Source organism: Lagenorhynchus albirostris, chromosome 11, assembly GCF_949774975.1.
Source record: "Lagenorhynchus albirostris chromosome 11, mLagAlb1.1, whole genome shotgun sequence".
NCBI lineage: Eukaryota > Metazoa > Chordata > Mammalia > Artiodactyla > Delphinidae > Lagenorhynchus > Lagenorhynchus albirostris.
In genome coordinates, this window is record NC_083105.1 from 15,666,756 (window position 1) to 15,690,672 (window position 23,917).

At 36.3% G+C, this 23,917-nt stretch overlaps 1 protein-coding gene across 4 annotated transcripts in view; it reads left to right on the forward strand.

Moving 5' to 3' along the window:
• CRY1 (cryptochrome circadian regulator 1) overlaps positions 1-23,917 on the forward strand; it is a 102,384-nt gene that overhangs the window by 70,973 nt on the left and 7,494 nt on the right. For all 4 annotated transcript variants that reach the window (XM_060166866.1, XM_060166863.1, XM_060166864.1 and 1 more), the window contains exons 3-9: positions 18,224-18,366; positions 20,436-20,620; positions 20,951-21,039; positions 21,591-21,731; positions 21,814-22,125; positions 23,285-23,436; positions 23,676-23,878. In XM_060166866.1, the coding sequence (XP_060022849.1) occupies positions 18,224-18,366; positions 20,436-20,620; positions 20,951-21,039; positions 21,591-21,731; positions 21,814-22,125; positions 23,285-23,436; positions 23,676-23,878 (1,225 nt within the window). The remainder of the gene's footprint in view (positions 1-18,223; positions 18,367-20,435; positions 20,621-20,950; positions 21,040-21,590; positions 21,732-21,813; positions 22,126-23,284; positions 23,437-23,675; positions 23,879-23,917) is intronic.

Genomic DNA, 23,917 nt, shown 5'->3' on the forward strand with positions numbered 1-23,917 from the left:
GAGGAGGAAGATTCTTTTGTCAGTAACTAGCTGACTCATTTACATTACTGTCTCTGGTTTTATTATTCTAGTACAGCAGATAGTGAGAACTTTAATAGGTAAATAATCCAGCTTCCCACATTGGAGGTAAAACTGGTTTAGACCTGATAACAGTACCTTTAGTTTACTGGGGTGGAAATAGTGATTTCAGTACTGACGTCTCCTCTAGTGTGCACCTTCTTTCTATAGCATTCACTCATTTAATTCTGTTTATACTAAGTAGATTTAGGAATGGGGCCAGAGCATTTTTATAAACACATTTTTACACACATCTATGTTGGATAAACTTGTTTTTTCTTACGTGTTTTCTACTTAGAATTTTTCTCAGTTAAATTCTAACTTAATATAAGCTGACAACATGGCTTTTTTTCTTTTCTTTTCATGTTCTACTGAATAAATGATAAACTTAGCAGACACTAGCCTAGGCAAAACTTGAATGACAGTATTAATCATAGGTATCTTATATAAATTATTATTATTATGCAGTTAAATCTTATATCTTCTACATTTGGTGCCAGAGTGATAAGCTACCAAGACGCATATTCTAGGGCCTGCAGAAACTTTTTATGAAGAGTTTAAAGTATTGGTTTAAAACATTCCCATTATATCCAAGAGACAGAGACATGTGTCTAAAGTCTTTATAGATGGACACACTGAAGCATAATAAAATGTTTTGTTCAAAATCACAGAATAAATCAAAGAAGGACATATAAAGCCACTAACGTTTCACATGCATAAATTTATATTATGCTTTTTGAGTCATTTTGGATTCTTGCTTTATTATTTCATGGTACATGCTCATTTGAATAAGATAATTCATTCAACAGATATTGATTGAGTGCCTGCTATGTACATGGCAGTGTTCAAGGTGCTGGGGGTATACTGGTGAACCAAACAGAAAAAGTTCCTACCTTCACTGAGCTTACACTATATTGGGAAGCAGGCCAATAATAAGTAAATATGTAATGTCAGGTGGCGATAGGTACTAAAATAAAATGTGGGATAGAAAGTCCCAAGGTGAGGGAAGGATAGTTACTTTATATGGAATCATGGAAGGCCTCACTGATAAGGTAGCCTTTGAGCAAATATATGAAGAGATTGAGCCATGCAGATATCTGGGGTGTGATATATTGAATCCACAAAATTTTGCAGCTTGTTCATCAAAAGGTAGAGTTTATTTTCTCACTCCCTTAAATCTGGGTTGGCCTTATATCTTGTTTTCACTAAGTGCCAAAGGAGATACCGAGTGCCAAAGGAGATACCAAGTTTCAAATCCTAGGCCTCAAGCGACCTTGCAGCTTCTACCTTTGCCCACTTGGAATGCTCCTTGTACCATGTAAGGACTGGGCTAGAATGTCAAATTATGGGAGACCACGTTTAGAGAGAGTGGGCCAACCAACAGCCAGCACCAAGGTCTGAAATGTGTGAGAGAGGTCATTTAGATGCTCTGGCAGCAGCCAAGCTGCCAGCCGACTGCAAGCTTGTGAGTGAGCCCAGGTGAGACCAACAGAAGAACCATCTAGTTAACTGACAGACTTGGAGAATTAATCAGTTGTTTTAAACTGCTAAGCTACTGCAGTTTGGGGAAAGAGTGTCACAGGCAGAGGGAACAGCAGTTACAAAGGCCCTGATGTGGAAGTGTGCCATGACTTATTTAGGAACAGCAAGGAAGGAGGCCAGTGTGCTCTAGCCAGAGCACAGTGAGTGAAAATAAGACATAAGGTCAGAGAGGTTGCAGGAGCCAGATCACAGGGCTTTACAATGTTAAGGACTTTGGCTTTTAATCTGAGTGAATGGGATGCCATGGGACATTTCTGAGTAGGGGAGTGACATGATTTCACTTACATTTAAAAGAATCACTCTGACTATAGAGAATAGATATTGGAGAATGGAAATGCTGTAAAGACTTCAGCAGAAAGATCAATTAGGAGACCATGGCAGTTATTTGGAAACAAGATGATGGTGACTAGGACTAGAGTAGCAGTAGGGGTGTTGAGAAGTGGTAGGATTTGGGTATATTTTTTAAATAGGACTATAGGGTTTGTTTATATGTGGTATTTGAGAGTCAAGGATGACTGCTAGGTTTTTAGCCTGGGCAAATGACACAGTGGGTTGCCATTTAGTGAGATGAGGAAGACTATATAGGAGGAACAAGTTTAGGGAAAAATCAGGAGTTCACCTTTTTTAACATTTTAAGTTTGAGATGCCTTTTAGACCTCTGAATGTATTTGTTGAGTGGGATTCAAGTCCAGAGCTCAGGGGAGAAGTCTGTACTAAATTTAGGAACCTTAAACATGTAAATTGTGTTTAAAACCCTGAGACTAGATTTATGGAGTAAAGGAAGGAGTAATGGATGGATGCGTGGAAATTTTTAGAGCTTTACCTTTATGTTTGGGTTATTTTGTGAGATAACATTTTTAAATGTAATTATACTACTTTAAATGCTTTCTCCCAGGAAGTTTGTTATTTATAACTTTGTTTTCTAAAAATTTTATGTTTCTTAATTATTTTCACAGTATTACTCGTGACTTTAAGAACTGCACATCCATTTAGTGGTTCATATTATGCCTTCTGAATGGTTAAACAAATAATTGTGATACACAAAAACAGATATGAATCTTAGTGCCTAAAATTGCAAAGTGAATATTCACTCATTTCACATGAATATATTTTAGTACTACATGCAAACTTATTGTTATATTTACTATTGAAATTCAAAGGTTAACCGCGTGTTGCTTAAAATAAAACCGGGGCTAAAGAGTAGATAGGGACTTCCACCTCTGGTTAAGATGTAGAAAGTTGCAGAAGACCAACATTCCTGTCTTAACAATGTGAAGGAAGTAAATATGCCACAATATCATAGGTTTTTTGTTTGTTTTTAACCTATTAGAGAGTTGATGACACAAACCTAAATAAACCAAATTGCATAAAGGGATGAGACTTTCATGGGAAAGAAGAGACCCATGGCTACATCCCTGAAATCACAGCAGGAAGAGAAGGGATTCTACCATAGTTGAGAGTGAAGAGAAACCAGTTGAAATTTTACCAAGCTTTTTGTGGTCATATGTGGGCTGACATGGCAGATTAGAATTTCAGGAAGCCCTAGTCACAGAGTAAGTTTACACCCACTCTCCAGTTCTTTCTTACAGTGCCTTCATGGAGTACCAGTGGCAGTGTGCCAAAGGCTGGAGCGAGGCAGAAGAGAGGAATCCCTCATTGAAGTGCACTGGGCATTCACTTAGTGCAAAGTAGCAGTTCACTGAAGCTGGAGACAGGACATCAGGGTAGAAAGATGCCTCCAGAGGTGTAGAAAATTAGGGGACAGGGCTAGAAAACAGAGAAGTCCTTAGCAACCATAAAGCTGTTGGGTAGACAGCAAAGCAGAGAGAGATGTCCTATAGTTTGTAAAGCTAGTGACTGTGCTGTAAAGCCGAGAGAGACATCTGGAGTCTTGTTAATACTCACATTTCAAGCCCTGTTGAAGAAAAATCTGAATCCTGCCCTCAAAATATTTGAAGCCAGTGGTGAATGAAATTTAATTACAGCAGCAACAAAGCCCAGACCCAGCTCAATTACTGACTCCAGCAATTCAACTTCTATCAGAGCAAAGACTATGCACTTTTCTAGAGATTAATGTTGTTTATTGCGTTTCTAGTCTTTTATAACATTGTCTGTTGTATGATCACAAATTATGAGACACATGAAGAAGCAGGAATATGTAACTTGCAATCAAGTAAAAGAAAAACTGTCAGTAGAACCAGTCCCACAGTTGATGCAGATGTTGGGATTAGAATAAAGAAAGGACTTTACAATAATTATGCTGTAGATAGTAGAGGATCTAGTCAACAGGTGAAAAACTATGTAAAGAGATGGTAATTTTAGTACAAAAATGGAAAGTATTAAAAAGAACCAAATGAAACTCCTAGAACTGAAACATGCAATATCAAAAATGAAAATTCATTAATTGGGTTTATCCAGATTGAACAGAGCAGAACAAAAGATCAGTGAAGTTGAAGACAGTATCCCAGCTGAAGCACAAAGAGGAAGAAGATTTTTTTAAAAAGGGAATAGAGTGTCTGAGACTTGTGGAAAAATAGTAAATGGCCTAACATATCCATAATTGTAGACCTATAAAAAAGAGGGAGAGAGAGATTGGGACAGAAAAAAAATATTTGAAGAGATAATTGAGTTTCCAAAATTGATGGACGATATCAACCTACAGTGCCAAGAAGCTCAACAAACCCCAAACAGCATAAACATAAAGGAAACCACATCTTACCACATCATAATCAATTAACTGAAAACCAAAGATAGAAAAATTTATAAGCAGCCAGAAGAGAAAGGACATATTCAGGGAACCACAGTAAGAGTGTTCAATGGTTTCTTATTAAAAAGAAAAGTCCAGAAGACAATGGAATGGCATTTTTAAAAAGCTAGAAATAGTAAAAATATTTATTTTTTTAAAAGAGAAGGCACAATGAAGGCATTTTCAGTCAGACAAATGCAGAGAGAATTTATTTCCATCAGATATATACTATAAGAAATATTAAAAGGGGACTTCCCTGGTGGCACAGTGGTTAAGAATCTGCCTGCCAGTGCAGGGGACATGGGTTCAATCCTTGGTCTGGGAAGATCCCGCATGACTCGGAGCAACTAACCCCTTGTGCCACAATGACTGAGCCTGCGCTCTAGAGCCTGTGAGCCACAACTACAGAGCCCATGTGCCACAACTACTGAAGTCCATGCGCCACAATTACTGAAACCCGTGCACCTAGAGCCTGTGCTCTGCCAACAAGAGAAGCCACTGCAATAAGAAGCCCACACACTGCAACAAAAAGTAGCCCCCCCTTGCCACAACTAGAGAAAGCCCGTGCGCAGCAATGAAGACCCAACACAGCCAAAAATAAATAAATAAATAAATTTATTTATTTTTAAAAGAAATATTAAAGGAAGTTCTGCTAGGTAAAAGAAAATAATTCTAGGCTAAAGACAGAATCTTCAAAGAAGGAAGAACACTAAAAATATGGGTAAATATAAAGACCACTTTTTTTTTAGTTATGTATATTAATATATCCTATTTTCCTTTAAAAAGACCATTGACAGGTTAAAACCAGCTAATATTGATAAATTGTAGGGAATAATATGAATATAGTGGGGCTTGAAACATATATAGAAATAAAATCTGTAACAAGATCACACAAGGTAGGAAGAAGGTAAATAGAAGTATGTGTAAATTCTTACATTATTCAAGTGTAATATATTATTTGAAGGTAGACTGTGATAACAATACATATTGTGATCTAAAATAACCCAAAGAGCTATTTCTAAAAAGTTAATAGAGGAATTTTAAATGGAATACTAAAAATATTACTCATTCAAATGAAGGCAGGTAGGGGGCACAGAGGAGTAAAAGAAGAGATGGGCAAACGGAGAACTTACCAACATGATAAAATTAAACACAACTATATCAATAATTATATTAAATGTAAGTGGTCTTTTTTAAACTCTCCATTTAAAAGACAGTTTATCAGACTACATAAAAAGACAAGCAAGAACCAACTATATGCTGATTAGAAGAGACACTTTAAATATGAAGAAACATAGTTTGAAATAAAAGAGACTGAGAAAGATGTACTTTGTAAGAAGTAAGATAAAGAAGTAGAATTCAAGACAAAATTACCACAGATGAAGAGTAAAGTCTCACATCAAAAATATATAACCTGGACTTCCCTGGTGGCGTAGTAGTTAAGAATCCGCCTGGCAAGGCAGGGGACACGGGTTCTTTCCCTGGTCCGGGAAGATCCCACATGCTGTGGAGCAGCTAAGCCCATGCACCACAACTACTGAGCCTGCACTCTAGAGCCCGTGAGCCACAACTACTGAGCCCACATGCCATGACTACTGAAGCCCACGTGCCTAGAGCCCATGTTCCACAAGAGAAGCCACCACAATGAGAAGCCTGGACACCACAACGAAGAGTAGCCCTGGCTTTCCACAACTAGAGAAAGCATGCACACAGCAACGAAGACCCAATGCAGCCAAAAAGAAAGAAAGAAGGAAAGAAATGTATTAAAAGAAAAAGTATAACCATCATGAATATGTATTATCTACTAATAGCATAAAAACACATGAATCTCAAACTGATAAAACTAAAAGGAGAAATAGATTAATCATAGTTGGTGATTTTTACATCTCATTTATTGATTGAATATACAAAAACTAATAAAGATGTGGATGATATGAATAACACTATGAAATCAATTTGATGTAACTGATATTTGTAGAACACTACACCCAAGAACTAGAGGATGCACATTATTTTCTTGTGCATATGAAACATTTACCAAGATAGACCATATGTTCAGTCGCAAAACAGTTATCAACAGATTTCAAGACTGAAATCTTACAGAATAATATTCTCTGACTTCAACAGAATTAAATTAAAATGAATAGCAAAAATGTGTTCTTTCCAAGAAGTTTGATTGAATTACTGTATACATTTACTGTCCTATGTGACAGTTTTATCATTGTTAGAGATTTCAGTAATTAAAATGGGAAACAGAAGCTTAGGTTATTTTCCTTATCAAAACTATGTTCATTGGAGCCACAATATTATGGTTTTTGTGCTCATGTACATTGCATGTCTTAAGCTGAGTGCAGTTTAGGGGATCCTTTCTAATTACAGGAAGGTGCTTCTTTCCTTCAACACTGTGATCTGACCTGTGACAAATCTGTACTATACACTATGTAAATGGCTAACAAGTGAATTGCAAACCAACTGAATGTACAAATCTTAGTGCTGGTGCTGAAATCTCTTCAGAATAGAAGAAATCAGAATAGCTGAAATCTCTTCATCATGATCTCAAAGTTGGTTTCAAAATTTGCAGGCATCAGGTGTCAATCAACACTGAAGATGAAACAGTAATGAATGTTGAATTCTCATGCTTTAGGTGTAGTTCCTTATTAGAGTTTTTGGTTCTCTGCTATTTTTACCATACTGTTTCATTTAAATTTCCTATAGGCTAACTTCATTTGTGCGATTGAAATAAAATTGCAGTATATAAAAAATAAGTAAAATTTAAAATAAAATGAATAGCAAGAGAATAGCAAATCTTTGTAACTGAATGATAATGGAAATATGGTATATCAAACATACCGTATTTGAATACGGTATATCAAAATTTATGAGATTCAGCTATAGTAGTGCTTAGAGGAAAATTAATAGCTTTCAATACTCTATTAGAAAAGAATCAAAGAACTAAGTTTCTACCTTAAAAAATAGAGAAAGAACAAATTAAACCAATAGTAGAAGAAAGGAGATAATAAGGAGAGGAATGGAAATCAATGAAACTGAAAGCAGACAAACAATAGAGAAAATAAACATGGAATAAACAATTTCTTGTCTCTCGGCTCCAAATCCACCCTTCTTTGCCCTGCTTTGTGATACTGAAGCTGGATGCTGTAAACTTTCTTCCTTTGCTGGCTGGCTTGATTTTAGGTTTTGTCAGTAGAAATTGCTGTTGGTTCTTTGTAAGGTCACAGCAGGAGAGAAGGGGCTTTCTTTTTGGTATCTTTATACTTTTTTTCCTAGCACCTTAGCCAGCAAATGAGCATGTGGGAGGACCAGTAGCACTTACCTCAGTAGCCCTCACCTCAGTAGCCCTCCTGGACAAGCTCCAGCTCGTTCACACCCTCTGGCATATTTCTCTGCCATGTAGTGGACTGATTCTACAGATCAGCTCCAGTCAGCCCATACCCTGCAGGAAGTTTCTCAGCCACCAACTGGGCTGTTCCTAGGAACCAGCTCTGGCCCTAGCCCTCTGGCAGGTTTTTTCGCTACAGGGAAGGTTGTTCTTGAGTCAGCACACCCCATACAATGAGGTGTGAATCTCAGCAGCAGGGAAGAAAGGGAACTTTCTTAATTCATTGCTTAATTATTTTCCCTCCATTTAGAGGTGGTAGCTGCTTTTGGACACCTTAGAACAATACTATCCAACAGAAGCTACATGTGTAATTTAAAATTTTCTAATAGCCACCTTTAAAAAAGGAAAATGTGAAGTTAATTTTTTAGATTTATTTAACACTGTATGTCTAAAATATTATCTTTTCAATATAAAATCATTACAAAACAAACTTTTAACCTTTTTTTATATGAAGTCTTTAAAATCCACTGCATATTTTATGCTTATAACACATCTCCATTCCAACTAGCCACATTTCAAGTGCTCAGAACCCACTTCAGTGGCAAGTGGTTATCTACCATATTGGACAGTATATAGCCTTAACTCTTCTTTTACTTGCTGACAATTCTTCAGGTTAAATTTTCCCTGTTCAAATTACTAATGTGGTTTCTGTCTACTGACTGAACTCTGATTGATTCAGAGTTCAGTTTTCTTTTGAAAAGATTAATAAAATTGATAAACTCCTAGCAATACTGATCAGGGCCAAAAAGGGAGAAAACACAAATTACCTTAATCAAGAATAAAAAAGGGGACATCACGAGAGAGTCTCTAAACTTTAAAAACATAATAAAGGATATTGTAAACATCATAATACCAATATATTGTACAACTAAGATGAAATGAAAAATATTCTTGAAAAGTGCAACTTACTAAAATTCTCAGAAGAAAGAGAAAGAAAAATTAAATAGCCCTCTCTTAAAGAAATTGCATTTGTAATTATAAAAACCTTCCAATAAGTAAAACTGCAGTTCCCAGGTGGCTTTACTTGTGAATTCTACCACATATTTAAGAAAGAAATAATACCAGTCTTATGACACTCTTTCAGAAAACAGAGGATAATATTGGGCACACTGAACTTGTTTATGAGGCCAGCATAACTCATACCAAAACCTGATGAACTTTTAAGAAAGAAAAAAAAAGTATAGCCAAGTGTCCCCCATAACACACACTCAGATATCCTTAATATATTAACAAATAGAATTTAGCAATATTTTAAAATAATACTACATCATGATCAGTGGGGTTTATTTCAAGAATACAAAGTTGGTTCAACATTATAAAATTAACAAGCCTATTAATGGAGTAAAGGACAGGGTATTATGATTGTCTCAGTAGATGAAGAAAAATCATTTGACAGAAGTCAACACCCATTTATAATTTTTAAAAACTTTATGCAAACTATATGCAAACTAGGAATAGAAAATTGATAAATATCAATTTGGTAAGGATTGTCCACAAAAAGCATAGCTAACATCATACTTAATTGTGAAACATTGAATGCTTTACACCTAAGATAGGGAGCAAAGCAAGGATATTCACTTTCACCACTTACTGAAAAGTCTAGCCAGTGTAATTAAGAGTAGATAATTAACTTACCAGCTCTCCCTCACCCCCATATCCTCTGTCATAGCATCCTATCTTTTTCCTAATAGTTATTATATATTTAATTATTTATTTACCTCTGTAAGTTCCTCAGTAAGTTCCAGGAGGGAGGAGTAGAATTGCTTCACAATACTGTGTTTCTGTTGCATGAAAAAGTGAATCAGCCATATGCATACACATGTCCCCATATCCCCTCCCTCTTGAGCCTCCTTCCCATCCTCCCTATCCCACCTCTCTAGGTCATTGCAAAGCACTGAGCCGATCTCCCTGTGCTATGCTGCTGCTTCCCACCAGCCAACTATTTTACATTTGGTAGTATATATATGTCAATGGTACTCTCACTTCACCCCAGCCTCAAGTCCATGTCCTCAAGTCCATTTTCTGTGTCTACCTCTTTATTCCTGCCCTGCAACTAGGTTCATCAGTACCACTTTTTTTCTTTTTTAGATTCCATATATATGTGTTAGCATAAAGTATTTGTTTTTCTGACTTCACGCTGCATGACAGTCTCTAAGTCTATCCACCTCACTACAAATGACTCAATTTCATTTCTTTTTATGGCCGAGTAATATTCCATTGTATATATGTGCCATATCTTCTTTATCCATTCATTTGTCGATGGACATTTAGGTTGGTTCCATGTCCTGGCTATTGTAAATAGTGCTGCAATAAACATTGTGGTACATGTCTCTTTTTGAATTATGGTTTTCTCAGGGTATATGCCCAGTAGTGGGATTGCTGGGTCATATGGTAGTTCTATTTTTAGTTTTTTAAGGAACCTCTGTACTGTTTTCCATAGTGGTTGTATCAGTTTACATTCCCACCAACAGTGTGGGAGGGTTCCTTTTTCACCACACCCTTTCCAGCATTTATTGTTTCTAGATTTTTTGATAATGGCCATTCTGACTGGCATGAGGTGATACCTCATTGTAGTTTTGATTTGCATTTCTCTAATAATTAGTGATGTTGGGCATCTTTTCATGTGCCTCTTGGCCATCTGTATGTCTTCCTTGGTGAAATGTCTGTTTAGGTCTTCTGCCCATTTTTTAACTGGATTGTATGTTTTTTTGATATTGAGCTCCATGAGCTGTTTGTATATTTTGGAGATTAATCCTTTGTCTGTTGTTTCACTTGCAAATATTTTCTCACATACTGAGGGTTGTCTTTTTGTCTTGTTTATTTTTCCTTTGCTTGCAAAAGCTTTTAAGTTTAATTAAGTTCCATTTGTTTATTTTTGTTTTTATTTCCTTTACTCTAGGAGGTAGGTCAAAGATCTTGCAGTGGCTTATGTCAAAGAGTGTTTTTCCTATGTTTTCCTCCAAGAGTTTTATAGTGTCTGGTCTTACATTTAAGTCTTTAATCCATTTGGAGTTTATTTTTGTGTATAGTGTTAGGGAGTGTTCTAATTTCATTCTTTTACATGTAGCTATCCAGTTTTCCCAGCACCACTTATTGAAGAGGCTGTCTTTTCTCTTTGTCATAAATTAGGTGTCCATATGTGCGTGGGTTTATCTCTGGGCATTCTGTCTTGTACCATTGATCTATATTTCTGTTTTTGTGCCAGTACCATACTGTCTTGAGTACTGTAGCTTTGTGGTGTAGTTTGAAGTCAGGGAGCCTGATTCCTCCAACTCCGTTTTTCTTTCTCAAGGTTGCTTTGGCTATTCGAGGTCTTTTGTGTTTCCATACGAATTGTAAGATTTTTTGTTCTGATTCTGTGAAGAATGCCATTGGTAGTTTGATAGGGATTGCATTGAATCTGTAGATTGCTTTGGGTAGTATAGTCATTTTCACAGTATTGATTCTTCCAATCCAAGAACATGGTATATTTCTCCATCTGTTTATGTTATCTTTGATTTCTTTCATCAGTGTTTTATAGTTTTCTGAGTACAAGTCTTTTGCCTCCTCAGGCAGGTTCATTCCTGCCTAGGTATTTTATTCTTTTTGTTGCAGTGGTAAATGAGAGTGTTTCCTTAATTTCTCTTTCTGATTTTTCATTGTTGGTGTATAGGAATGCCAGAGATTTCTGTGCATTAATTTTGTATCCTGCAACCTTACCAAATTCACTAATTAGTTCTAGTAGTTTTCTGGTGGCATCTTTAGCATTTTCTAGGTATAGTATCATGTCATTGGCAAACAGTGGCAGTTTTACTTCTTCTTTTCTAATTTGTATTCCTTTTATTTCTTTTTCTTCTCGGATTGCTGTGGCTAGGACTTCCAAAACTATGTTGAATAAGAGTAATGGGAGTAGACATCCTTGTCTTGTTCCTGATCTTAGTGGAAATGCTTTCAGTTTTTCACCATTGAATATGATGCTTACTGTGGGTTTGTCATGTATGGCCTTTACTATGTTGAGGTAGGTTCCCTCTATGCCCATTTTCTGGAGAGTTTTTATCATAAATCGGTGTTGAATTTTGTCGAAAGCTTTTTCTGCATCTATTGAGATGACCATATGGTTTTTATTCCTTAATTTGTTAATGTGGTGTATCACATTGACTGATTTGTGTATATTGAAGAATCCTTGCATCCCTGGGATAAATCCCACTTGATCATGGTGTATCATCCTTTTAATGTATGATTGGATTCAGTTTGCTGGTATTTTGTTGAGGATTTTTGCATCTATGTTCATCAGTGATATTACTCTATAATTTTCTTTTTTTGTGATACCTTTTTCTGGTTTTGGTATCAGGGTGATGGTGGCTTCGTATAATTAATTTGGGAGTGTTTCTCCCTCTGAAATTTTTTGGAAGAGTTTGAGAAGGATTGGTGTTAGCTTTTCTCTAAATGTTTGATAGAATTCGCCTGTGAAGCCATCTGGTCCTGGACTTTTGTTTGTTGGAAGATTTTTAATTATGGTTTCAATTTCATTACTTGTGATCGGTCTGTTTATATTTTCTAATTCTTCCTGGTTCAGTCTTGGAAAATTGTACCTTTCCAAGAATTTGTCCATTTCTTCGTGGTTGTCCATTTTATTGGCATATAGTTGTTGCAGAGTCTCTTATAATCCTTTGTATTTCTGCAGTGTCAGTTGTGATTTCTCCTTTTTCATTTCTTTTTTTAAAAATTTATTTATTTTATTTATTTATTACCTTTGGCTCTGTTGGGTCTTTGTTGCTGTGCGCGGGCTTCCTCTAGTTGTGGCGAGTGGGTGCTGCTCTTTGTTGTGGTGCACGGGCTTCTCATTGCGGTGGCTTCTCTTGTCATGGAGCACGGGCTCTAGAGTGCAGGCTCAGTAGTTGTGGTGCACAGGCTTAGTTGCTCTGCGGCATGTGGGATTTTCCCAGACCAGAACTCAAACCTGTGTCCCCTGCATTGGCAGGTGGATTCTTAACCATTGTGCAACCAGGGAAGCCCCTCCTTTTTCATTTCTAATTTTATTGATTCACATCCTCTCCCTTTCTTCCTTGATGAGTCTGGCTACGGGTTTATCAATTTTGTTTATCTTCTCAAAGAACCAGCTTTTAGTTTTATTGATCTTTGCTATTGTTTTGTTTCTATTTCATTTTTTTCTGCTCTGATCATTATGACTTCTTTCCTTCTACTGACTTTGGGTTTTCTTTGTTCTTCTTTATCTAGTTGTTTTAAGTGTAGGGTTAGATTGTTTATTTGAGATGTTTGTTTCTTGAGGTGAGATTGTATTGCTATAAACTTCCCTCTTAGGACTGCTTTTGCTGCATCCCATAGGTTTCGGGTCCTCGTGTTTTTGTTGTCATTTGTTTCTATGTATTTTTTTAATTTCTTCTTTGATTTCTTCAATGATCTCTTGGTTATTTAGTAGTGCACTGTTTAGCTTCCATGTGTTTGTGGTTTTTTTCCTGTAATTGATTTCCAATCTCATAGCGTTGTGGTCAGAAAAGGTGTATGATATGATTTCAGTCTTCCTAAATTTTCCAAGGCTTAATTTGTGACCCAAGATGTGGTCTATTCTGGAGAAGTTCCATATGCACTTGAGAAGAAAGTATATTCTGCCACTTTTGGGTGGAGTGTTCTATAAATATCAGTTAGATATATCTGGTCTATTGTATCATTTAAAGCTTGTGTTTCCTTATTTATTTTCTGTTTGGATTATCTGTCCATTGGTGTAAGTGGGGTGTTAAAGTCCCCTGCTATTATTGTGTTACTGTCGAATTCTCCTTTCAGGGTTGTTAGCATTTGCCTTATGTATTGAGGTGCTCCTGTGTTGGAGCATAAACATTTATAATTGTTATACCTTCTTCTTGGATTGATCCTTTGATCATTATGTAGTGTCCCTCCTTTCCTCTTGTAACAGTCTCTATTTTATCTGATACGAGTATTGCTACCCAGCTTTCTTGATTTCCATTTGCATGGAATATCTTTCTCCATCCCTTCACTTTCAGCCTGTATATGTCCCTAGGTCTGAAGTGGGCCTCTTTTAGACAGCACGTATATGGGTCTTGTTTTTGTATCTATTCAGCCAGTCTCTGTCTTTTGGTTGGGGCATTTAGTACATTTACGTTCAAGGTTATGATCGATATGTATGTTCCTATTACCATTTTCTTAATTGTTTTGGGTTTGTTTTTGTGGGTCTTTTTCTTCTCTTGTGTTTCCCACCTAGAGAAATTTCTTTAGCATTTGTTGTAAAGCTGGTTTGGTGGTGCTGAATTCTCTTAGCTTTTGCTTGTCTGAAAAGCTTGTGACTTCTCCATCGAATCTGAATGAGAGCCTTGCCGGGTAGAGTAATCTTGGTTGTAGGTTTTTCTCTTTCATCACTTTAAGTATATCCTGCCACTCCTTTCTGGCCTGTAGAGTTTCTGCTGAAAAATCAGCTGATAACCTTATGGGGATTCCTTTGTATGTTAGTTTTTGTTTTTCCCTTGCTGCTTTTAATATTTTTTCTTTGAATTTAATTTTTGTTAGTTTGATTAATATGTGTCTCGGTGTGTTTTTCCTACAGCTTATCCTGTATGGGACTCTCTGTGCTTCCTGGGCTTGGGTGACTATTGCCTTTCCCATGTTAGGGAAGTTTTCAACTATAATCTCTTCAGATATTTTCTCAGAGCCTTTCTTTTTCTCTTCTACTTCTGGGACCCCTATGATCCAAATATTGGTTCATTTAGTGTTGTCCCAGAGGCCTCTGAGATTGTCTTCAATTCTTTTCATTCTTTTTTCTTTATTCTGCTCCTCAGCAGTTATTTCCACCCTTTTGTCTTCCAGCATACTTATTCGTTCTTCTGCCTCAGTTATTCTGCTATTGATTCCTTCTAGTGTATTTTTCATTTCAGTTATTGTGTTGTTCATCTGTTTGTTTGTTCTTTTAGATCTTTGTTAAACATTTCTTGTATTTTCTCAATCTGTACCTCCTTTCTATTTCCGAGATTCTGGATCATCTTTACTATCATTACTCTGAATTCTTTTTCAGGTAGATTGCCTATTTCCTCTTCATTTATTTGATCTTGTAGGTTTTTACCTTGCTCCTTAATCTGTGACATATTTTTTTGCCATCTCATTTTTTTTTTTTTTTTTTTTTATGAGTGGGATTGTGTTCCTTTCTTACTGGTTGTTTGGCCTGAGGCTTCCAACACTGGAGTTTGTAGGCTATTGGGTAGAGCTGGGTCTTGGTGCTGAGATGAGGAACTCCATGAGACCTCCTCACTCGGATGAATATTCCCTGGGGTCTGAGATTCTCTGTTAGTCCAGTGGTTCGGACTCGGAGTTCCCACCACAGGAGCTTCAGCCTGTCCCCAGGCTCATGAACCAAGATCCTGCAAACCTCCTGGGGCAGCAAAAAAAATAAAAAGATAAAAAATAACAAAGTAAAAAATAAAATTAGACTAGGAAACTAAGAGATATTTTAGGAAGAATATAAAAGTAAAAATATAGATGAATCAACAACGAGAAGGTACATCAGTACCACAGTAGTAAAAAAGAGGAGGAGGGAAAAGAACAAAAATAGTGGGGGTGCCAGGAGAGGCCTTGGCTCTGGAGGGTGGGGCCTAAGCAAGGGTGAGGTTTGGATGGTGGGCCAGGCCAATGCACAGGACCCACAGGGCTGGAAAAGGCCGTGGGGGGTGAAGCTTAGGCTCAAGGAACAGAAGGGGCCCAGGCATGCCCCCAACCCCTGGTCTCAGAGGTCAGGGGACCTCACCTGGGAGCCCAGCAGGCTTCCTGGGCTCGAGTGGGTGGGGCAAATGCCCTCCTCTCCTGTCCTGCTCCTCTTGTCTGGGAGGGCCCCTGCCGCCTGCCTCTCCTGATCTCCCCGGCCTCCCTCCTATGCCCCCAAGGACCTGTGCAGCCTGGAGGGGGCTTTGGAGGGCAGGGGACTGGCCTGGGAGCTCAGCAGGCTCCCGGGGCCTGAGTGGGCGGAGCAATCACCCTCCGCTTCTCTCCCGCTCCTCCCAGATGGCCCCTCCCGCCTGCCTCTCCTGATCTCTCTGGCCTCCCTCCTACTACTCCAAGGACCCATGCTGTCTGGAGGGGGCTTTGGAAGGCAGAGGATTGACCTGGGAGCTCAGCAGGTTCCCTGGCCCGAGGGGCAGGGCTATCGCCCTCTGCTCCTCCCCCACTCCTCCTTCCTGCCTCTCCTGATCTCCCTGGCCTCAGGGGCCCTGATCCTGTCTGACCTCCACTTCTCCTCCCTCCTCAGTCCCCCTATGTCCTACTGGTTCACTTTCAGGTTCCTCCTGTCTCCTTTGGCATCAGAGTCCACCACCAGCGGCCGTCAGGCACCCTAGTTGTGGGGAGATGCTAACTCCTCGTCTTTCCACACTGCCATCTTGACTCTGCCCTGAATACTTTTAATGTTTGGGGAACCTTCTCTTCCCTAGCTTTTCATTTTTTTTCTGGAGAGATGTTCACTAATTTATCCCCAGGGAAGAAGTGAATGATCTCACTGGTGAGTTAATAGAAGGAGTTAGGTGAGTATCACTCATATCATACCTTTTTGCCTATTCAGTTGCAGAGAGCACTTATCCTAGTCCCTTCTTCCATGTAATAAATTTTGTAGGGGCAGACCACACTGCAAGGAAGGTGCTGCTTATCATTGGGTAGCTAAATCTGTTTAATTCAGGGGTAAAAAATTAGCAAGCTTATCTGTCCTTAAACATAACATGTTTACTCCAATTCAACTTTACTAGTAATGTGGTCTATATATATATATATATATATTTAAATTGAAGTATAGTTGATTTACAATATTGTGTTAATTTCTGCTTTACAGCAAAGAGATTCAGTTATACATATATACATTCTTTTTATATATTATTTTCCATTATGGCTTATCATAGGATATTGAATATAGTTCTCTGTGCTATACAGTAGGACCTTGTTGTTTATCCATTCTATGTATAATAGCCTACTTCTGCTAACCCCAACCTCCTACTCCATCCTTCCCCCCAACCTCCTCCCCCTTGGCAACCACAAGGTTGTTCTCTATGTCCATGAGTCTGTTTCTGTTTCATAGGTTCATTTGTGTCATATTTTAGATTCCATGTAAAAGAGATATCATGTGGTATTTGTCTTTCTCTTTCTGACTTACTTCACTTAGTATGATAATCTCTAGTTGCATCCATGTTGCTGCAAATGGCATTATTTCATTCTTTTTTATGGCTGAGTAGTATTCTGTTGTATATATGTACCACATCTTCTTTATCCATTCATTTGTCAGTGGACATTAGGTTGTTTCCATGTCTTGGCTTTTGTGCATAGTGCTGCTATGAACATGGGGTACATGTATCTTTTTTAATTACAGTTTTGTCTGGATGTATGCCCAGGAGTGCCACTGCTGGATCATATGATAATTCTATTTTTAGTTTTCTGAGGAAACCTTCATGCTGTTTTCCATAGTGGCTGTACCAACTTACATTCCTACCAGCAGTATAGGAGGATTCCCTTTCCTCCATATCCTCTCCAGCATTTGTAGACTTTTTAGTGATGGCCATCTGACCATCAGAATCAGTGCAAAGTGATACCTCATTGTAGTTTAGATTTATATTTCTCTAATTATTAGCGATGTTGAGCACCTTTTCATGTGCCTGTTGGCCATTTGTATTTCTTCTTTGGAGGAATGTCTATTTAGGTCTGCTGCCCATTTTTTAATTGGGTTATTTGGTTTTTTTTCTGTTGAGTTGTATGAGCTGTTTGTATTAAGCCCTTGTTAGTTGCATTATTTGCAAATATTTTCTCCCACTCTGTAGGTTATCTTTTCATTCTGTTTATGGTTTCCTTTGCTGTGCAAAAGCTTGTAAGTTTCATTAGGTCCCATTTGTTTATTTTTGTTTTTATTTCAGTTGCCTTGGGAGACTGTGTGATCTATATTTTTACCTTTAGTTTTCTGACTTATATTCCCTTCCTTTTCAAAAAGGGAAAAGGGGAGGGAGTGTTATTGACTTGTTCTAAATTCCAACATTTACTAACTAAAAACTAAATATTTATTTGTCAAAAAAATCATAGAATTAAATTACAAACTATTTAGGAAAAAAAGTGACACAGGTGATAGAGAAGGTTTGCTATCATTAAAATATAAGGAGCTCTTACAAATCCTTAAGAGAAAAATTAACTGCGATAGAAACCCAAGAAAACATAAGCTGCAACCCACAAAGTAAGAAATATACAAATGGCTAGTCATAATGACAGCTATCATTCACTGAGGACTTACTATGTACTATGTCCTAAACAATTTATATGCATTGACTCATTTAATCTTTCAGCAACTTGGTAACATGTTATTTTTTTCCATTTTACCATGACAAACACTTATATATAGTGTTTGTTATATACTAGGTAGCATTGGAGCTTTTCACTTTTTTCCAGCCTATGTCATTATAATAGAAAAACTAATTGTTAAAATTTATGTATGTTTTTGCCCCTTTCTTTTATTTTAGGAATGGAACATTACTAAACTTTCAATTGAATATGATTCTGAGCCCTTTGGAAAGGAACGAGATGCAGCTATTAAGAAATTGGCTACTGAAGCTGGGGTAGAAGTAATTGTACGAATTTCACATACATTATATGACCTAGACAAGTAAGTTTTTTTTAATGGTAAAATACTATAATATTTTTCATCTTAACCACTTTTAAGTGTACATTTCAGTGGTTTTAAGTACATAGAAAATGTACTGTGGGAATGTACTGTGGGACTAGTTTATAAAGTGGAAATAAAAACATACACAATAGACTTGTGGTAGAATTAAGTGAATATATGTCAAACCTTTAGCATTTTATTTAACATCTGTGATTTTTGTTTACCCAGTGACAGATACCAAAATTACAGACATAAGTACATAAGATAAACATACTCAGAATTTCAATTTCAAAACTATTAAAAGCATCACACAGTTATCTTTGACTGTTCTAACTCAGCCTACTAACTTGCCTTTCTGGGCTCTTAGCAATGTTAATTTTATAGTTTATATGACATACATAGCCACAAACTGCCTTGATATATTTTACATGATTGTCATAAGTTATTTTATTTTATGTGTATATATCTAGTCTCTGGATTTTAAGTCCATATGCACATTTTATGTAATATTACATAGTCTTCTGAACAATGGTATAATATCTTATTTCTCAAAGCGTATTTCCTGGACTATTAGTTTTTGGTGATGCTTTGTCCAACAAAGATTCCGTGGTCAAGTTTAAATTTAGAAAGCTTTATATGCTGTAAGATTTGAAGGTTCATAAGATTTGTTAACATTAACCTTTAGCATACTATCATCCTTACAAGTGCTGAAATCTCACAATTTACGTACCTTTTAAATTATTTTACTTTATTTTCACATTTTGTCAAGTTAATAAAACTAATTCTGTAAGTAACACGACAAGCTAGTTAATTTTATTCCAACTGTATCAAAATATTGTGGTTCGATTCAGTCAAGGGTCTTACTTGATATTAAGCCAGAAGTCATATATCCTTCGATAATAAAGTTGCCTTCTAGTTTACCAGATTTCTTAACTTTAGAGAGCTGATAGCAAGGAGGCAAAACAAGATAAGAGCAATTGCTTTAAGTGGGAAACTCAGTGTTGTGCATAAAATTGGAATGTTTGTTAGATTGAGTGTGAGTATTTACCACATATAATCCATCATATAAAAATGTAACATATAGAAAACATTTTTTCTAAGATTTTTATTCTGCTTCTGTTATGTAATTAGCAGTGTCCTCAGTAGTGCCATTGTAGTATCATTATAGTGGACAGATTTCATTATGACCCTATATATAAACTCAAAGTATTATACCAAAGCAAAATTACTAAAAGCAGAGAGCATAGTTTTTATGGTGGTTACTTTCTGTATGTACAACTGATACATAATTATATGTGGTATAATGAAAACTGTACTGTATTTGGATTAAGAAAACCTTGATTTGCTATTTATTAGTTATGTGACCTTGACTATTAAATTCTCTTGAGGCTTCAGTTGCTGATGCATAAAACGATGGAGTTGGATTTTACCAATAATTTTTTACTAAGGCTAAATGCTAGTAAGCAAATGGCCATAGTGAAAAAGAATAATTGGTATTTCCAAATTGTGTCTAATTCAGACTACCATTGGTAAGACTTATCTTTCCTTTTAGTATTACTTAATTGAGAAATTAGTGATCAGAATTAAATATAAAATATATACATGAGATACATATGCTGATATTTAACAAAAACATGAGCACAATAGAAAATAGCAAGTGATTATCATGACAGTAATATAGAATCCTAATTAATGAGACTTGCTGATTGCTCCTTGGTATAATATTGGCCTGGTTTAGTTTTTATTGATGATTAAGAGATTCTTTGAGCTGTGTTGTGGTATGTTTTTATATTTCCATATATATTATTTTTTGTTTTTGCCTTTAGGCTTATTTAGCCACTTGTTTTTCCACTCATAGGTGCTTAATTCCCTTTGTCTTAAAAGTTTTGATATTTGCATACACTATATTTTTGATACCTAGCAGATGTCTATAAAATGAAGAGAATGATTTTTAGATTTGTTAATTATTTTAACAAGTTTCTTGGTCCTTAAGCCTTTTCAGAATTTATCAATCAAAATGTATTGTCCTTTTTTTAATACTAACAGCATTTTACTAACTTTTGTAATAGGATCATAGAACTAAATGGTGGACAACCACCTCTTACTTATAAAAGATTCCAGACTCTCATCAGCAAAATGGAACCACTAGAGATACCAGTAGAGACAATTACTTCAGAAGTGATAGAAAAGTGCACAACTCCTCTGTCTGATGACCATGATGAGAAATATGGAGTCCCTTCGCTGGAAGAACTAGGTAGGTGTAAACGGTAATACATGTGGAGCTTAAGAGTTAATAAACCATTCAGAAAAATCCCACTTCTAATTTGTCATGTAAAGTATTTTGCACTAAAAGGAAAAGAAAGGAGAAAAAAGAAAAGAAACTCTGAAACTAAGAAGTGATAAATCTGTGCGTTATTTATGTGTTCTATAAATATGTGGTCTACCTGTTATCACCTTAAAATGTACATCTTAAAGAACAGAGACCATGTTATATATCATCTATTTTTGAGGACCTATCCAGGGCTGTCATTTCATTTTTATGCGACTGTCAATTTTTTTTCTTTTCTTTTCTTTTTTTTTTTAGGTTTTGATACAGATGGTTTATCTTCTGCAGTGTGGCCAGGCGGAGAAACTGAAGCACTTACACGTTTGGAAAGGCATTTGGAAAGAAAAGTATGATAATACAGATGATGTTTATATTGTCAAACTGGCATTTTAAAAATAATTTCACTCTTTTTTAAAAACAGAAAAACTGTTGAAAAAGAAGGATTGAGAGAAATAGTTAAAATAGAGCAATCCTAATTGTTTGAAAATTAACAACTGTCTCTTCATTTAAATACCCTTCTTCCTCCTCTTCTGATTATTTCCTCTTTAGCTACTATCAATACTACCCCTTCTATTCTTACTTTGTAAGCTGGTATCTGATGACTATAACTTTGAAGCTAGGATAGAGTTCTTCTATTTCATATTTTTCTCAGTGTCAGAGAGACAGATTGAAGGTGCTCTCAGCCTTGTGTTAGGAATTTACTGCATGAGGATGGCTAAAACAAAAGAATGATCACTTTTATCTTGCTTGTTTTTTATTAAAATGTGTCATTTGTGGCTAGAAAAATGATATTTTATTTTCCAAGCCCTATGTAACTTTTAAAAAAATCTCAACTTTAAACAATCTTTTAAAATGGAAAAGGCAATTAGTTAGCATAATTTTCTCTGTGTGTTTTCAGGCTTGGGTGGCAAACTTTGAAAGACCTCGAATGAATGCGAATTCCCTCCTTGCTAGCCCTACTGGACTCAGTCCTTATCTCCGATTTGGTTGTTTGTCATGTCGACTGTTTTACTTCAAACTGACAGATCTCTACAAAAAGGTATTATCTGGAACTGGAGCTTATTTTTCAAAATACTTTTTTCTTAAATTGCTGATAATACTTCTTTGCTTTTTAATCTTAGGTAAAAAAGAACAGTTCCCCTCCCCTTTCCCTTTATGGGCAACTGTTATGGCGTGAATTTTTCTATACAGCAGCAACAAATAATCCACGCTTTGACAAAATGGAAGGAAATCCCATCTGTGTTCAGATTCCTTGGGATAAGAATCCTGAGGCTTTAGCGAAATGGGCAGAAGGACGGACAGGCTTTCCATGGATTGATGCCATCATGACACAGCTTCGTCAGGAGGGTTGGATCCATCATTTAGCCAGACATGCAGTTGCTTGCTTCCTGACACGAGGTGACCTGTGGATTAGTTGGGAAGAAGGAATGAAGGTAAGTGTTCTTCCAACTAATGTAGTATGGCCTTATTCTGAAGAACTCTGTACCTTTATAAAACAATTCCTAAAAATTGTCTGCTATGTAGATTCATTTATAGTCTAATTTTTTCAATAGAAAAGCATTTAATTCTCATCATACAGACACACTTTTGGGGAGCAGAATGGCATAATCAGATAGGAGAACTGGTGAAAAGTGGTTCAGTTAACCTGAAGTCATTTCAATGGCTAAATCAGCCTAGCCATCAAGGGAGCTATAAGATTTAATACTCTGGACTTATTGGGTCGATATATATTTATAGGTGATCATTTCTGTCACATAAAGGATTCATCTGAGTTCTTAGAAATAGCAAATTTGTTTTATAAATTTTAAGCTATAAATCATTTCATCTCACTTCAATACCATAGCTTTTTAGTCATAATTATATTATGTAATGTGAAGCATACAACATTTTGTGACATCTTTTGGTTATATATAATGGGACTTAAATATATGTTTTACCTTTCTGCCTATATCATAAATTTCCCCTATCCAAAGACCATTTCTGATCCTGTGTTTTTTTACATCTCCTGTATTTCCTAGTACAAAGTTGTGCATGAGGTAGATGTACAGCACACAATGAATTTATAAAAAATAATTTATTTTAATTCTATTTCTCTTTTGGATCAAGGAATCCCAAATTTAAACTGTATAATACTAATGAATTTTTAAAGGTCATTTGTATTTGATTGTTCCCATTATGTAGGCCATTGTACTAAGCTTCCAAGTTTTTGTTGGTGGTTTATTTGGTAGCATTTTTGCATTCTTGAAAGTGTTTACTGCTTTTTCTTCCAGTTTTTTAATCTTCTCATATCCCATCTTATCCTTTTAAATTGGTGACTTTAATAACTTTTACTCTCCCCTCTTCCAGTAACACTGCAAAGATTAGAATAGTAAATTCTATTCAGAAATCTATATATTACTAATATGTTTCTTTCCCTGAAATAACTCATTATAGAATAGAACACAGACAAGGAAGCTAACTTTGGAATGTTTAAGTTTACAGCTCTGTGCTAGATTTTCTTGCCTTGACTTTTGATCTACAGAGACCTGGAAAAATGCTTGCTTTGAGAATTACGTGTGTGCAGACTAATTGTGATTACTGTTACTTCCGAAGGTATTTGAAGAATTATTACTTGATGCAGATTGGAGCATAAATGCTGGAAGTTGGATGTGGCTGTCTTGTAGTTCCTTTTTCCAACAATTTTTTCACTGCTATTGCCCTGTTGGTTTTGGTAGGAGAACAGATCCCAATGGAGACTATATCAGGTAAATCAAGAATGATTATTATTCAGTCTGGAATAGCTAATCTAGGAAGAACTTTTCATGTTTAAGCAACATGAAAAGTGGGTATTCCCCACTCATCATGGGCAGCAGAGATGAGCAGAAGGGTAACAAATCATTTAAATGGTATTGATTTGATTTTGGTCATTCATAGCTAATAAATAGTTTGTTATAATTTGCTTATAGTTCATTTTATTAATAATTTTTCTTCCTTCTCCCAAAAGACGTTATTTGCCTGTCCTACGAGGCTTCCCTGCAAAATATATCTATGATCCCTGGAATGCGCCAGAAGGTATTCAAAAGGTAGCCAAATGTTTGATAGGAGTTAATTACCCCAAACCAATGGTGAACCATGCTGAGGCAAGCCGTTTGAATATTGAGAGGATGAAACAGATCTATCAGCAGCTTTCACGATATAGAGGACTAGGTATGTCAGTAAATGCCTTTGATTTGTTTCTTTGGCAGC